Source organism: Vanellus vanellus, assembly GCF_965231255.1.
Source record: "Vanellus vanellus genome assembly, chromosome: 18".
Classification (NCBI taxonomy): Eukaryota; Metazoa; Chordata; class Aves; order Charadriiformes; family Charadriidae; genus Vanellus; species Vanellus vanellus.
Genome location: NC_138923.1, coordinates 6,814,401 through 6,829,826, shown reverse-complemented (window position 1 = coordinate 6,829,826; position 15,426 = coordinate 6,814,401). Strand labels below are relative to the sequence as shown.

The 15,426-nt window shown below is 52.4% G+C and overlaps 1 protein-coding gene across 1 annotated transcript in view; it reads right to left on the bottom strand.

Moving 5' to 3' along the window:
* Positions 1-502: 502 nt before the first annotated feature.
* The window catches only part of PTPA (protein phosphatase 2 phosphatase activator), a 28,182-nt gene continuing 13,258 nt past the window's right edge, over positions 503-15,426 (bottom strand). The window contains exons 8-10 of the mRNA XM_082492774.1: positions 15,018-15,118; positions 10,359-10,466; positions 503-4,642 (exon numbers count right to left, since the gene is read on the bottom strand). Of these exons, the coding sequence (XP_082348900.1) occupies positions 4,568-4,642; positions 10,359-10,466; positions 15,018-15,118 (284 nt within the window). The 3' untranslated portion in view covers positions 503-4,567. The remainder of the gene's footprint in view (positions 4,643-10,358; positions 10,467-15,017; positions 15,119-15,426) is intronic.

Sequence of the window (15,426 nt, the reverse complement as noted above, 5' to 3'; positions counted from 1 at the left end):
GCCTTTTCTAACCTCCAAAACCTGCTCACAGCCTTGTGCTCCTCAGAATGAGCCTATCTCCAAGCTGAAGATGCCCATCACGGTTCAGCCCTCACTAAACCTCATGTGGAGGCAGCGCTTTTTCAATTTGGCTCACCCTAGTTTGAAGTTTGGCACAGCTTTTACAAGGTCAGTCCAGGGAAAGACGTTGTCTGTCCCCTGGACGCTCAAGGAGTTTGTTCTGATGACAATGGGAAGAGTGCTCATCCACCGAAGGGGAAGCAACATTAAAGGACAAAGATCCCTCCTCTTGGCTATTAGAGCATGAAATGACCTCCAAAAGCCCTTTTAAAATCTACATCTGAGCCAGGAGAGTCCTTGTTGAAGCAGCAATGAGATCCCTGTGAGCTTCTGAACCACAGAAGGTTCCCACCGGCACGTTGGCAGCGGGAGAGTTCAGGTTACATTAGCAGTTATCCTTAACCACCACTTCCACCTTTTCCCACCCACCCATTTCTGCCTCCTTCCCTCTCTCAGGAAGTCAATGCAGTTGCAGGGACGCAGTGCGGTGTCCAGGGCTCTTCTGCAGTTCAACACCAGTTCCTTGGGGTACAAAGCACATCTTCATCCTGGAAACTGCCAGCTCAGATTTTGCTGCTCAACAAATGCTGGTCCTGCAGTGGCGACTTCTTTGTTTCTTTAATAGCAGGAACCCAGCACTACGTAATGGAACTGAGCCGCACACCAGGGACAAGTTAATACAGCAACAATGGCATGAAACAGTTCTATTTTTTATTCTTTTACTACTATCACCACACGAGGCTGCTTCTCTTAACTCTTACTTCATTTATTACTGGCTGCCGTGAACGATCATTTATAAAGGAGGGCTGCGAAGAAAGAGATGGGGGAAGGTTGACGGGGATTTGTGAAACGCACCCCATGTAAAGGCAACAGCTGTTAAACACAAACACGAACTGGCCAATGTATCGCAACCCCGAAGGATCCAGTTCTGAAAACTGAATTTAAAAAAACTGGCTTGGTCAGTGGGCTGAGCAGCAAGATAGTGAGAAACCCACACTACGTCTGCTTCCCCTTCACTGCACGTCATGTTCGCCAAGGGACACGTTCAAGACAAATTCAAGCGTCTTCAAAGAAAACATCTGTGATCCAAGATGACATTTCTGCTCACCATCCATCCCTCCATGCTGCTGCCACATTTAGCAACATGCACTCACACAGTTGGCCTGCGTTGATGGAGAAGATATAACCCAGTGACAAGAAAACTAGCATTTGCTAAGCACATCTAGGCTAACTCCAACTGCTCGTGAGAAGGTCCAGGTATCATTTTCAATATAAATTCAACAAAGCTGCTGAGCTAAACTGATGCTGGAAGTCCTGAGTCAGCCCCTACAGCAGGACAGGAAAAACATCTGAAGGAAAAGGTTCCAGTTCTCACCATGCCTCAGAAACAAGGCTGAAATGTCCTTTGGTTGTGAGCGTCTGATCTTCAAGAGGTATTTGCTGGCCTGGGAACAGGCTTCGCACATCACCTACCTGCCAAATCCAACCTGGGAGAGAAGGGGGCGGACACAGCAAAGAAGTTAAATAAATAAATAATACATACTCTATGACAGAAAGACACCTAGGAAGGATACAAACACAGGCTGGATATATTTGCTTCATGCAGTTAAATAACGAGTCAGTTTTGGTGCAAGCAAGAGATCAACCACCAACATAGCAAGTGCCTCCACAAAGCCTCTTCCCTGTGCCAAAGGCTCCAGCCATCGGCTTCTCTGGCTCTGCTCCCAACGCAGGAGCAAACCCCAGTCCGAGAGACCAACACAGTCACCAGTGCAAAACACAGAGACTTTAATTAAAACCACAATGTAGGAGGAGGTGGGGGAGTGCTGCTTCAGACATCGAGCAGCCCCGGGTGCTGCTATGTGTGTGGACCCACCAGGAGAGGAGCTGAGCCCTGAGAACAGTGACGGACACCAGTGGGAGTCAGAGGAAGGTGAGCAGCTGACTGACATGGGACGGGGCACATTCCAAGTGGGCTGATAAGATTCAAACAAGAATTAGCTTTTTGAAGTCCAAAAATCCTCAGCAGGACAGACGTGCAGACTCAGGCAAGCAAGAAACACCGAGCTCTACATAAGCTTCCTCCCACCTCCTCGGCAGGTCCCCAGCCCAGGGACACCATCCCCAGGGAGCAGTGGCTGCAGTGGAAGGAAGCATCTCCCCACCCTTTTTCAGTGCTGTATTTCACATTCTTGGTGTCCCTCCCATGCATGGATGTCAACATTTCAACCCATCCTTTTGCATGGAAGCCCCATTTCTGTAAGATAACCAGGAGAGATGCATTCCCAACCCTTGAGCAGCTTTGAGAAACCACAGGCTTTAGCTCAGCCATTGCCAGAGAGATGTTGCACAGCCATTTAAAGCACGGACACGCTTGCCAAAAGCCACACAGCAACATGAGGGGACACAGGTGGAGATGCCTGGGGTCTCCGCTCCAGGCTCTGGCTGGTAAACTGCTCCACCAGAGATGGACTCAAGTCCCAGCAAGCACACAGATCTCCAGCACTGCTCCCAGAGTGGATCCATTTGGAAAGCCAAGACAAAACACACATCCCATTTAGGAGTAAAACAAGACTTAACTCCACTCTTCCTTTTTCATTTAAAATGCAAGTTTATAGAGTTGTTTCAGGCAGGTCAAATGATCCTTGCCCCCTCCCGCCGAGGGCCAAGCCAGGAGCAGACAGGACAGTAGCAGCACTAGAAAGCTCTGCTCTAGCTCTGCAGATGCCTGCATTTCGCTGCCTCTTAATTTAGACTCTTTTCTTGCTCTCCCTCCCCTGAGTGCCTACGAGAACCTTTACAAGAGGGAGCAAGTAGGTCTGGCAAAAAGAAAATTGTGGGGGGATTAAAAAAAAAAAAAAAAAAAAAATCACAAGCAGGTTTGTTGGTTTTGGTTTTTTTTTTTTTTTGTCTCTCCCCCACCCCCCTCCAGTAAATCAATGCAAAAGCCGAGCAGCCTGGCTGGGGACTGCCCCCTCCATGGCCTGCAGGAGTGCCAGAGAAAGGATCCCTGTTGCTCCCCACCCCCAGCAAACACCAGACCAGAGCCCTGTCCCCCCCACACCCAGCCTGGGAACCCCATAAAGAAACATCCCTTCTCCAGCTGCAAAGCTTTGGACCACCTTGGTCAAGACCTGTGGACATGACCACCCATCTCAAACCCAGCACCAGCCATTCCTGCCCTCCTGGTGATGCTGCTGCCATGAGATGGACCACATCTCCATTCATCCATCTGCCTTTGAGATGCCGCTGCTGGTGGCACTGGAAGTATGGTCCCTCTGCCCGAGGTCCAGCACAGCAACACCAGCAGGGAATGTCAAAGGGAAGGAGCTTTCTCCAGGTATAACCTGCTGCCCTGGGCTATTTATGCTTTTTTTTTTTTCCAGCGCAGGTATATAAAAGCATGTAAAGCTGCATGCTTGCCCCCCCCATGCTGCCTTTGCTCCGGGGATGCCTCCCTAAAAAAGCTGGGTAACATGCTGCTTTGTGGGGAAATCCCTTTGTTATGGGGCTGTCGCTACAATTTATGACCAAGCAGTAGCAACCATGGCCACCTTGTGCCACCGAGGCCAGCCCAGCCCTGGGGCAGCAAAGCACAGAAGAAAAAATGGGGAGTGCAGAGGACAGGTTGGACCCAGCGACAAATGTGTGCAAACACATGAGGTTTTGCACCTGTTAAGAGGGAGCCTGAGCAGGCGCGACCCGAGCAGTGTCTTTGCATAGCTGTTCCCACAGAGCAGGTCCCTCCAGGGACCTTGTCTCCGACTCCAGAGCCAGCTCAGACCTCCACAGCCCAGAAAGTTCCCAGCTTCACCCGAGAGAAGAGGCAGTGGCAGGAAAGGAAGACCCAGGGAACCTTGCAGAAGAGAGGGAGGGAGGGGGCTTTCCTTACCCAGAATAAGGGAGAGATGGCACCCTGTGCTTCGAGCAACCCACAGACCTTCCCTACAACTTCCTCTACCCGTTTCAGAGCCCGCCGTGCAAGCAGAGGGGGCTGCCTACAGGCACGTGCAGACTCACCCCTCACCCCTCACCGTGGTTTTCCAAACCAAACACCAACAGGAAACTTCAATGAAATTCAAAAGGGAAATTGCAGTTACCACTGCCCAACACATACACACGTGCCTTCCTCCCCTCCACACCCCCTTCCTCCCGGGAAGGGAACCAGAGAGCCTTTTCACTGCAAGGCAGCCCCTACTCAAACCCCATTCACGTGCCCAGAGCTGTATAGGGCAGTCACGCTGCCCGTGGATGCAGCGGAGCGGAGAGGCACAGCCCCGGCTTGGTCGCTTGCGAGACATCCCCGTGCTGAGGATGTGCAGGAGGAGCCGCTCCAGGTCCCGTCTCCCGTGCAAGGCCGGCGAGTGCTTTGGATCTGTGGTTGCCGATGAGGATGTGCAGGAATGAATGGGCTGTGTGTAACGGGCAAGGTGATGAGGAGGGGGTGAGGGGAGGAGGAAGAGCGTCGTGCTACGCCTCCGCTGCCTCGACTCCTCCCGTGGCCTCCTTAGGACGTCACAGGCTGGATGGGGAGCAGGCTGCCGAACTTAAAGTGCTGGATCACAGGAAACTTCTCCAGGCACTGCAGGAGGGGAGAGAAAGAGGGGTGAATTCAGGAGACATTTCTACCTTACGCATGCAGCCAGAGCTACATCCTGCCTCCAGGCTCAGGAGGCAGCAAGCTTGGGGCCACTCGGCTCAGCTGCAGGCAGGGGGATCAGTCCCATGTCTCCCCCCCACATTCCTGTCAGGCTCCTCAAGCCAGTAACACTTCATAACCTCATCTCCTTCCCTTCAGCCAGAGCCTTTTGCTTGCTGAAAGTCAGGCCTGGAGCATGAGCAGAAGAGGTGTGTTTATGTCAGCAGCTTTCTCTCACCACCTCTTGTTTGAGCTCGTCTCTTTGAAGAGCTTCACCCTACAAACACTTTGAGAACTGCAGAAACCCCCTGGGGAAGAGACTCTCCCTCCCCAGGACAGTGCCTGCACTCTGGGTTCAAGGTACCATCCTGCAGCTGCAAGGCGCTGCCCAAACTGCATTCCAGATTCTCAGGTCTTTGACAGACAAGAACCAGTGATTTTGCTGCCATAGTTCACAACATGATCCTATTCCCAACAATCCCTCACCCCTGAAGTTCCCACCCCACATTGCAGACTAATGGTAGAGGGAGTGTGGATCACAGATCAGTCATATACGTCCACTATCATGCAGCTTAGCTCTGAGCTCAGCCTGGGCTCTGCGCAGGGAGAGCCGGGCTGCGAGGGCACAGCCCCTTCTGCTCACCATCCTGCCAGGGCAGGGAGGTCAGTGACTGTGGTCAACAACCACGTCAAAGTTTGCCAAGCGCTCGCCTGGCAGAGCCACTCAGAGCTCTGTATTTTTGAGTCAATGCAGATGCAGACTGCCCAAAATTCACAGAGAACACAGAGCAGACTCACCTCCAGACACACAGACCTCAGCAGTACGTGTACACCAACCCAGCAGCTGCAGCTACACTGACATCACCCATGTTAGTTGTGAGTAGTTGTGCTAAAAAAGGGCCATAGACCACCTCACTGTGCTGCAAATGGGGATGCATCTATGAGGGTGTGGGGTATGGCTAATGAGATGGTGGCCACTTCCTCGCTGCAGGCAGAAGAGCAAGTTCTTCCCTCCCTAGACAGCACGATATGAAAAGGAGAAAAGAAAGTCAAGTGCTTCATGTCTTAGGAGGAGAGCTTTTCCCCTGTATCCAGCTGAGGCATGGGTCTGTGGATGGAAGTCTTATTCTACAGGAGATATGAAGTACATACAACCAAAGCACAGCAGCTACCAACTAACAGGAGTCCATCTAGTCCCAGCAACTCCTTGGCTCAAACAGCACCTGCTCAAAGCCAGGGTGGAGGGACGCTGTGCTAGATGGGCGCCCAGCTCCCCACAAGCTGCAGAGCCAGCAGCAGGAGGGTGTCAAGGCCACACTGGGTCCTGCCTGCAACCAGCAGCCTCCCAGGCAGATCCTGGGGACAAGACGCACGGCTCGTTCCTCCAGGCACTTCTTCAAAGCACAGTTCCTTCCTACCAAAGGGAGGCAAGAGCCAAGTCGTAGTTATAACTCTTCTTTCCACAGGAAGGAGCCTTGGGCCCTCCATGGGCTGAGCTGGACCCACTGCAGCAGGGGGGATCCCAGCTCTGGGGATGGGGAGGAAGCGGTGTGCTGCAGACAGCCCTTCACCCCGGGCAGGGCACAGGCAGAGGCAGGCAGCCTGCCCTCGTGCTCTCGTCATCAGCCAGCAGGAGGATTTGTGCTCAGAAGCCCGGGCCTATGGTAATCCCTTTGGAGCCAGAGGTCAGACAACTGGTTCCAGCACAACCAAACTGCTCGCAAGCAAACTGGAGCTGAAACAAGTTTGGAAGTGGTGAAAGTACAGCATGGCTGTATGCATTCCTGGGGAAAAAACAGCCATGCAGAAACCCACAAGCCTCCATGGCAAGTCACCAAGGAGAAATAAGTCCTGTGACCATCAGGGTACATCACCTTCAAAGCTTCCTAATGCTCAGAGCTGCTGCCATCTCCCAGCACAACCACTTAGACAAACCCTCAGAGGAAGCAGTGCTGGATAACAGTGACGTGAGGGAAGAACAGACAGAAATGAATATTGGAGATGTCGACAGCTAGAAATGTCAGCCCAACTAGCTCAAAGGAGTCCTACGAGAGACCAGACTGGTTTAGGCTCTGGATGAAGAGACTTTACCGCAAGTGGGAAGAATGGGTACCCATTCCACTTAACACATCACCAGCCCAAGAAGAGACAAGCAGAGAAACTTCTCCTCCTCTGTCCAGCAGGACTAGCATAAATATAGTGGGTTATCAGAGGTGCCAAGAGACAGGACCCTGCTTGCATCACTTGTGGGTGAAAGTGATGTAGCCAACACTAGCTCTAGAGGCGCACAGGCTTATTTTCTTCTTGCCCCGTCTTGATCATGCTGAAGGTCTGCTTGGCACTCAACTGGGGAGTAGATTCATGCATCAAGTCCAGCCTTTAAAGATGGAACTGGGACTAGATTAGTTACAATGGAAAGTATTTCCCGACTGACTGCAGCAGAGAGAGAAAGGTCAGGAGACACAAAAGCAGGCTCAGGGGAAAAACATCAAGGCTGATGCTTTAACCACGCTCTATTCTGTCGACTTCTTCACTCGCCTTTGATGGAGAGAATAAGAAAAGCCCTTGCACTTCCAAGTGAACACGTCTTCACCCATTATATTTATATTATAAATAGACACATTTGAGATTTCATAAATACACAGAGCTGAAGACACATTGTCTTCAGGCTACTGCCCATCCACAGACCCTGCAGAAAGCACCCTGGTGTGCCTGGATCCAGACTAGAGCTCCCAGCCACATGGATGCACCTGAGCTTTCCGTCGGCTCTTTAAATTCATCTCATAGAGGGGACAGAGAAGAGATAAAGTGTCCAGAGTGCTTTTTAAACGAACCAGGTCTGGGGACTGCCCCACTCCTACCAAGTGAGAGCAGGCTGCAAGTGAGCATTTGATTTCACTGCTTTTAGCAAGTGACCCCTTTCTGCTGCTGCCTCCACTCAAAACCTGGTCACAGTCAGCACTGGCCAGCACTGAGCACTTCTCAGCCACCTCAGACACGTTAAGGAGCTGAAGCCTCCATCTGAGTGTCTGATTTCACCTGATCTAATTGCAATGGGTGATGAGAGGGGCAGGGAGAAGGGACGGGGGGGGAGGAAGATAAAAGGAAATTTTACTCTCACCTTAGCCAGTCAGAAAGAAAGCAACACCACAGCCCCAAACCTTCCCTCTCTTTACTATCACACACTCTGAGCTTTGTCACAGAAGCTGCCTGCCTTGAGCTGGGGGAAGACCCATGTCTGCACTTGGGGGCTGCTGGCTCACTTATCTTCTGCTAATGTTGGTAGTGGTTAATTGGAGAAAGACCACATGGGTGGAGAGGCAGCACAGCTGGGAACATCGAGCAGAAACTAACTCCAGAAGCCAGCAGCAAACAGAAAAGATCTTGTGCAGTGATTGTGGGTGCTGAGCCTGAAACACCCAGAAAGATTCAGTTTTCAAAGGATGAAGCCTCAGCAACTCCTGAACATTGTGTCATTCCCAGAAAATCAGTCAAAGAGATCCTCTAGTTGCAAATGTTGGTAAAACCTGCACAGCCAGGCACACGGTAACTCTGCCCAGCCACCACCATGTCCATGCTCCTCTCATCTCTCAAGCCAGTCAGGAACTGGCTGAGCCAGAAGCAGAGTGGGAGACTCCCCAGAGGAGATATAAAGAACCAGTAAGGAGTCCTCAGTAGGAGTCCCCCCTCTCCTCTGCCCATCCAAGTGAACACAGGTACCATGCAGCGCCAGAAGAAGACATTACTGCATGAGGACCACGTGCTTAGGAATAGTCCTTTAAGATCTACAAATGTTCTTTGAGTAAAAAAATAAATTTAAAGCACTTGGGTTGACTCAATGTTTTCTACACTTTAGCCTAAATTTGTGTCATTACTCTTCCTAGCAGTTTTCGCATTCTCCCCTTGACACAGCTGTATCTCTAGAAAACCACCTGTACTAGATCTGGCATTTCGACACAATGTCATCTGTTGTTCAAAATAGACCAAATCCTCCAGAAAAGACAATGTCTTGGGTACACCTAGAAGATCCACAGACTCTCCCCTCTCTAGAACGGGCTGCGCTGTCCCCAGCAGGCTGGGTAGATCTGCCAGCACACAGTGGCCCCAAGACATCAGTAGGCGTGCACGTTGCACCCTGGGCACATCACTGCCAAGTTCCTCTGGCAGAGTTCATGGTGCATGAGGTGGAAGCAACCACATGGCACGTGTGGGGCAATAGGCAGGAGTACCCAAACAGCGTGGGGCACATGGAGTGCCAGGGGAATACCCAAACAGTGTGTGAAGGAACTGGTCCAAAGGAAAGGAAGGACCAAGGCAGGGCTGCCAAGGCAGCAGCAGACCACACTGGCTCAGGGTTTTAGTGAACCCATGTTTCACTTTAACAGCACTCCCAGGCCTGGGGTCTTCCCTCCAGTTCCCCCAGCCCCTCCAGCTCTCGCACCAGAGCCTCCAGCTCAGGGTTTCCCAGCAGGCAGCATCTCCAGTCCCCGAGTTGGAACTTCAAGCAGGGGCAGTCCCAGAGGGGCAGCCCAGGGACACCCCTCCAAGGAGCAGCCAGAGGAGGCGGGTCGACCCCCAGCCCGGCTTCTCCTCTTTGGAGGCCGGGAGGAAAGCTGAGCTGGGGGCGGAAGGAGCCAGCGGGCCTGGGAGTGACACCTCACAGATTAGAGAGGTATGTGGCCTGGAACCTAAACACAGGATGTGCAGTGCAGAGGAAGGGCTGGGGGAGGGAGCGCACTGTGTTCGGCACAGTTAACCCCTTTGTGCGCTGGGTCTGAGCAGAGCTGCCCGCCAGCCTCTGCTGTATGTCCCAGCAACAGGAGCATGGCAGAGACCACAGTGTATAGGATTAACTCCTTCAAGCCCCATCAGCCTTCCCGGTGCACCAGGAAGCTGCGCCATCCCTGCTCTGCCATCCCTGCTTTGCCAACGGTGACTCCCTGCAGAGCCAGCACAGTCCCATACTTCCCAGCAAGGGATGCCTCCTGTCGGCCGTTCCCTCTGGAGGCCCAGATGTGGCGGTTCCTGTCCTGCTTCCTCAAGCTCAGGGTTAGCTGGAGCAGGAAAGAGAGATAAGGGAGAGCCAAAACTGCCCGGTTCCCCAGGTCAGGGTTCACCAGGAAAGCCTGCTGGGGCAGCGCCAGCAGAGCCCCGGTGGGTGGAGGGCTGCCAAGCCAGGGAGGTAGCTGTGGCCTCGCCGGTGCGGCACACTGCACGGAAGGGACTCATAGTGAGGGGAGATCGGTAGGAAGTGTTCAGCCTGCTCTGGGGCTCTTGAAACCTGGGATGATAATTTAATTTAAGTCTCCTCCAGCTGGTAAAACAGCAGTGCGGGGACCAGAAGGACGAGCAGGTCAAGACATAGGCCCTAATTTGGAGACCTGCAACTTTCACTATGGGAAGATAAGAAATGGCAAGAGTCATGTCTGCAAGGAATGGCCATCTTGGGACTGGTTTTGGGGCAGACACTGGGTGGGCAGGAGCCTCTTTCTACGCAGAAGCACCTGAACTGCCAAGGGCTCCCAAACCACACTTAGCATGGGGTAGCGACTCGCTGTGACGGTCCCCCAAACCAAGTAGAAGAGAAGAGGTGACCCACAGTGAAGTGGAAGGGAGGAGGTGTGTGGCCAAGGAGCCTCCCCCTGCCCACAGCGCTCACCTCGGCCTTGTACATGCGGATGAGGCCCTGGTTGACCTTGGACCAGGAGGGTACGGCACTGATGTTCCAGAGCTGGTTGGAGTGCTCGGCAAACGGGCCAGTCTTCATCTGAAAGAGACCCGAAAGCAGGGCTGAGGGAGCTGGGCCAGCCAGGAAGCTTGTTGCACCAGCAGTGACTCACGCTCACACTCTCTCCAAGCAAACATTCCCACCAAGCCCTGTGACCCACGCACCAGCCACCTCACTGCGCCTTCCCTCCCTCCCTCCACACTCCCTCCCGCAGCGGCCACATCACATGAAGCTGTGGCAATCCAGCTCCCCCCCTTCCCTGATAAAATTAAGCCTTTTCCTGCCACGCTCTCCTCATCAGACCTTCCTCTGCTCACCTCCCTTTTAATGATCACATTAAAAAAGCCCCATGTAAGTCCCGTTCTCCCCCCAAGTAGAGCTTGGCTCAACACTGTTCCTATTCTACCCAGAAACCTCCCAGTGCAGCACTGCTGGGCTTTCCAAGAAAATGACTCATTCCCCATTCAGATCAACAACAAGCAGCAGCGACAACCGCCGCTGCCTTCCCTGAATAGAGGGCAGCACAGGTTGGCAGCAGCTCCGGCGCCCGCAGCCCACTCCACACCTGCCTCTAGCAGAGGAGGACTCCGGGGGAGGCAGGAGCAGAGGGGACATGGTCCAGTCCTGCTCTCAAAACTGGCTCCAGAGCTGCGAGTTGCTAGCTTGCAGCAGATGCTTTACTTTTTTTTATTTTATACCCCAGCGTTTCTGCTCCCAGGGTGAGGAATTTGGAGGAAGGAGGGCAGGGGGGAAGCTGCAATCAGGGACAGTTGCATGTAGATTCCCTGGGTAGTTGTCTCTCCTTCTCCTCCATGAACAAAAACAGACCCTCAGGGAGAAAAAGAAATACAACGCCGCCACTCTGACTGAGCGAAGTTCCCATGACATCAGAAACCACAAGGCCGAAGCTCACGCTAAAAAGGAGCGTGGGGAGAGAGGAATCTCTTGGACTGCCGTTCTCAACTTGGGGCTCGAACAACTAACCCCTTCCCTCCACACACGCACAGGCCTGGAGCAAGGGTGCGAAAAGAGCCTCCAAAATCACCTCTCTGCCTACTGTAAAAGCAAGCAAGGCAGATCAGTCTGCTTTGGGAAATTGCTGCTGCCCTTCTGCAAGGTCTGTGTGGCACCAGCCTGCAGCAGAGAAAGAGAGAGAGAGAGGGAAAGGTGGAGGAGGAACCCAAAAAAACCCACTGCTTGGAGGACAATGTGTTTCAAACCTGCTGACCCTGGGGCTGGAGCTCTGGGGGAAGCGGGTCTGTAGTTTTTCCCGCTGCTGGGAGAGCACAGCCACATCCCCACTGCCCCTCGGCAGTTCTCGTGAGGTGGGGGATGACGGATGAGCCGCTCAGCCATTCCCGCACCCCTCTGCCGCGTGCGCTTTCCTTGCGGATACAAGATGAAACGCGCAGATACACAAAGCACATTACCCGACAGAGCCGGCGCGTTAAGCGCAAGGATTTTGGCACCCAAGTTAAAGGCTGCTGGGGAGCTCAACGCCAGGCGGTTCGCTCAAAGCATCTCCCCCTCACCCTCGTAGGGGAGATCTGGCTGTGTGCGTTTTGACGCCAAACCTTCCTCCAGCATTGCTGCCCTTCACAGGGACACAGCTTGCATCAGCCACCATCATCACACTTTGCTTCTTCCCCCCTTCCCAAGCTGGAGTGAGCATGCCGGAGGCAAGCGGGGCTGGCTGGCCCCACGCTTGTGCCTGGCACAGCCACCACCACGGCCCTCCTCACCCGGGGTACCCAGCGAGGGACAGCTTGGCTACGGTTTCAAACTGGGGAGGAAAAAATAAGGGGGATGAGGGGAGAAACAAAAAAAAAAAAAAAAAAAGAAAAAAATTCCTCTCCTTCCAGCCACAAAGGGCGAAGAGGGAGAGCTGGCGGGGGGAGAGCGAGAGGCGGCGAGAGCGCTGCAGTCCCGCAGTGACCCCAGGGGAACGGAGTGAGTCAGAGCAGCCATATTGAGCAGGAAATTACTCACAGACGCGGCGTTCCTGCCTCTCGGTTCCCAAGAGAATCGGCCTTTTGTAAATGGTTCCTCTGTCAGTGCCGGGGGGAGGGGGACGGCTGAGGCCGTGCTTTCCTGTCAGCTCCTTCCCTTCCAGCCGAAACCCGAGCCCTCCCTTCCCAAACCTCCAAATTTAGAAGCCAGATTGAAGCTGAAATTCCTGCTGCCTGCCCTGGGCCCTCCGAGGAGCATCTGGGCGATCGCAGTGATCCACCACAACAGCTGGGGCGTACCCAGCACCCCTCTTCTGCACAAACACACACAGCCCCGCCATCGCTGCCGTCCACAGCCCCTGGAGATGCTCCCAAACCCTCCTCATCCTGGCACCTACAGGTACCACGCACACCCCACAGCACCCTTGGGCAGGCAAGGCAGCAGCAGAGGGGATAGCTCGAGTGCCCTCCGGCTCCGTAAACCTCACCCTATCCAAGAACCACGCGTTCAGGTCCAAAACCACCCTGCAGATTTCCCAACATCAGCCCAACTTACGCAAGGCTCGCTGCCGTGCCTGCGCAGGGTGGTGCTGCTGTAAGGAGAACGTCTCAGCGGGGTCAGCCTGAACATCATCTCTCTGCTACTTTAAGAGCGAAGGTTTAAATATACATGCGGCAAACACCACACCAGTGTATATTCACATCCCTGAAACGTCACCCAGGGGCTGAGAAAAATATCTGCCCAAGAGAGTATTCTCTTGGTTGAAAGAAAACAACCTACCTCGGTTGTAGCTTGCTGAAACAAAACCTGCTCTCTCCTGGTAAGAGGTACCAAACCCACCATGGAAACTGTTGCGGTGTTTGCTACATGTTTAACACCTTTAAAGGAGAGCTGTTTCCGTCTGACAAACTCAGAAGAAAATAATACAGTTTATTTATTAAAGACTTTAATCCCTTCTATTTTTTTCCCTGCTATTTTGTTTTGTTGTTGATTTTGGAGAGAAAGCATTTGGAGGCACTCAAGGCTGTCTCAGCCCCCCCTAGTGGCAGTCACAGCCTTCCCAGGCATTTGGGAGAGAAAAAACAAATTTTAAAAGCAAAACCTTTACAAAAAAATAAAGAGTACTTGCATGAAGATGGGCTGAAAATGCCATGCACTTGATAACCCAGGTTGTTGCCATCCTGAAGCGGCTCACGCCAGGAGGGCCCGAGAGGAGGGCTCCCTGCCACCAGGTGGCACTGAGGAACACAGCCGAAACACTGAATTCCATGATTTTGAACAAATGTATGGAGAAATAAGTGAAATAATTTCTTTTAAAAGCCTACTAAAAAGCTAAGTTTCTGCAGGCAAAAGCAGAGTGACCCGAAGAAGCAGGATGGTGCTCTGTATTTTAAACTTTACGTGTCACTGCAAAATTTTCTGCACACATGTCAAGAGATGCAGGGGTTTATGTTTTTAACAGGTTAGTGCCTTGTCTGGATTACAGAGGCCCAAATTAAAATAACTCTTAGAACGTTTTGCCTCCTGCTTTCCTGTCCTCAACTTGATCTCTTCCGCCAGCGCCTTGTTACTACCCACAGCATGATTTAACTCTGCATTAAGGGTTAAATCCTGTGAGGTGCTAAGTACCAACAAACTCTACTAGATTCAGCAGTACTTGACACAGCACCTCCTGGGGTTTGGGCCAAAGGCTCCTATGAAAATTTCCAACATGAAAGGCTAAGTTCATATTCTGTAACCTCCCTTCTCATCTAATCACTAAATTAGAGAGGCGAGGAGGGGGGAAAGCGAACAGAACAAAGGGGAAGAACCGCACTCTGTCCTTCAAAATTAATCCCATCAACTCTATCTTGCCAGAAACAAGAAATCCCTCACCACAACGGAGCGTGTGGTTCGTGCTCTCCCAGCCCAGATCATGCAGCCAGGCGGATGGTAGAAACATGGCCAGGTCATCCACTGCAGCTGAGGGCAGAAAGCCGTGAGCTCCCTCATTGAGAAATACTGCCCATGGTTGCCAACATGCTGAGTATCACCAGTCCCTCACCTAAGGTCCACAGAGCGTTTAAGCAGAAATGTGGTCCTGATAACATTGCCAGCTGGGTGAACCTCAACACCATCTCTGCTCTGGATTCCTTGCAAATAAGGAGCATTTAATGGGCAAACCTTTTGGTAGAATCTGGAGGAGACCAAGCTGCATGGAGGTTTAGGAGCCTGCCCTAAGCAAGGAGAAGCCCAGGCCCTGCTAGGCAGCACCCAACAGCTGGAGGCAAGGGAGGTATCTTGGCAAGCCCAGGCATTTTGCAGCTTCTACTTCATCTTCCTAGCACACTTGCAGGCACCAGTCTTCCCCATCCAAGTTCCCACTGACAGATCCAAGCAATGATCCAGGGTTATTTGTTTGCTCTCGTTACAGCTCCCTTCAACTGCAATCCACAGCCCATCTAGCTTAATTATACTTTCCTCTCAACATCCCTGTCTCAACTCATTCAAGGAGAGCACCTCAAGACATGCAACAACAGTTCATCCGCACAGTTCCACGAGAGCAAACAAACAAGCGAAGGAGGAAGAGAAAACCACAGCCAGAGCCAAGTATCTAATGTCAAGAGAACTTCCCCGTGGGACAAACCTTCCAGTCCTCACCTCTGTAATGAAGAGGATGCACTCCAGGAACATGAAGTCCTTATGGTTTTCGTTTACCACCTTCTCATCAACAAAGTGTCGAGGCTCCAGGTTTGGATGGTCTAAAAAGAGTTAGAGACAAGAGGAAGTAATCTGTATGGCAGCTCCATTCTGAGACCATGTTCAATCAGGTCTTGTCCTGCCCTGCTTCCACAAGAAACACGATCCTCCCATCAGAGCTCTTCAGAAGTCAGCACAGAGCTGCTCCCTTCCATCTCATCTCCCACCCCAGTGCCTCAGCAGTGAGAGCACCTGGTAAACTCCCCAGGGCAGAAAATGTGTTTTCTACCACCAAAACCAAGACTCTCCTTTTAAAAAGCTTGTAGTCATTGCAATAAAGGCTAATTTACTGTACAAAGAAGCCTTCCAT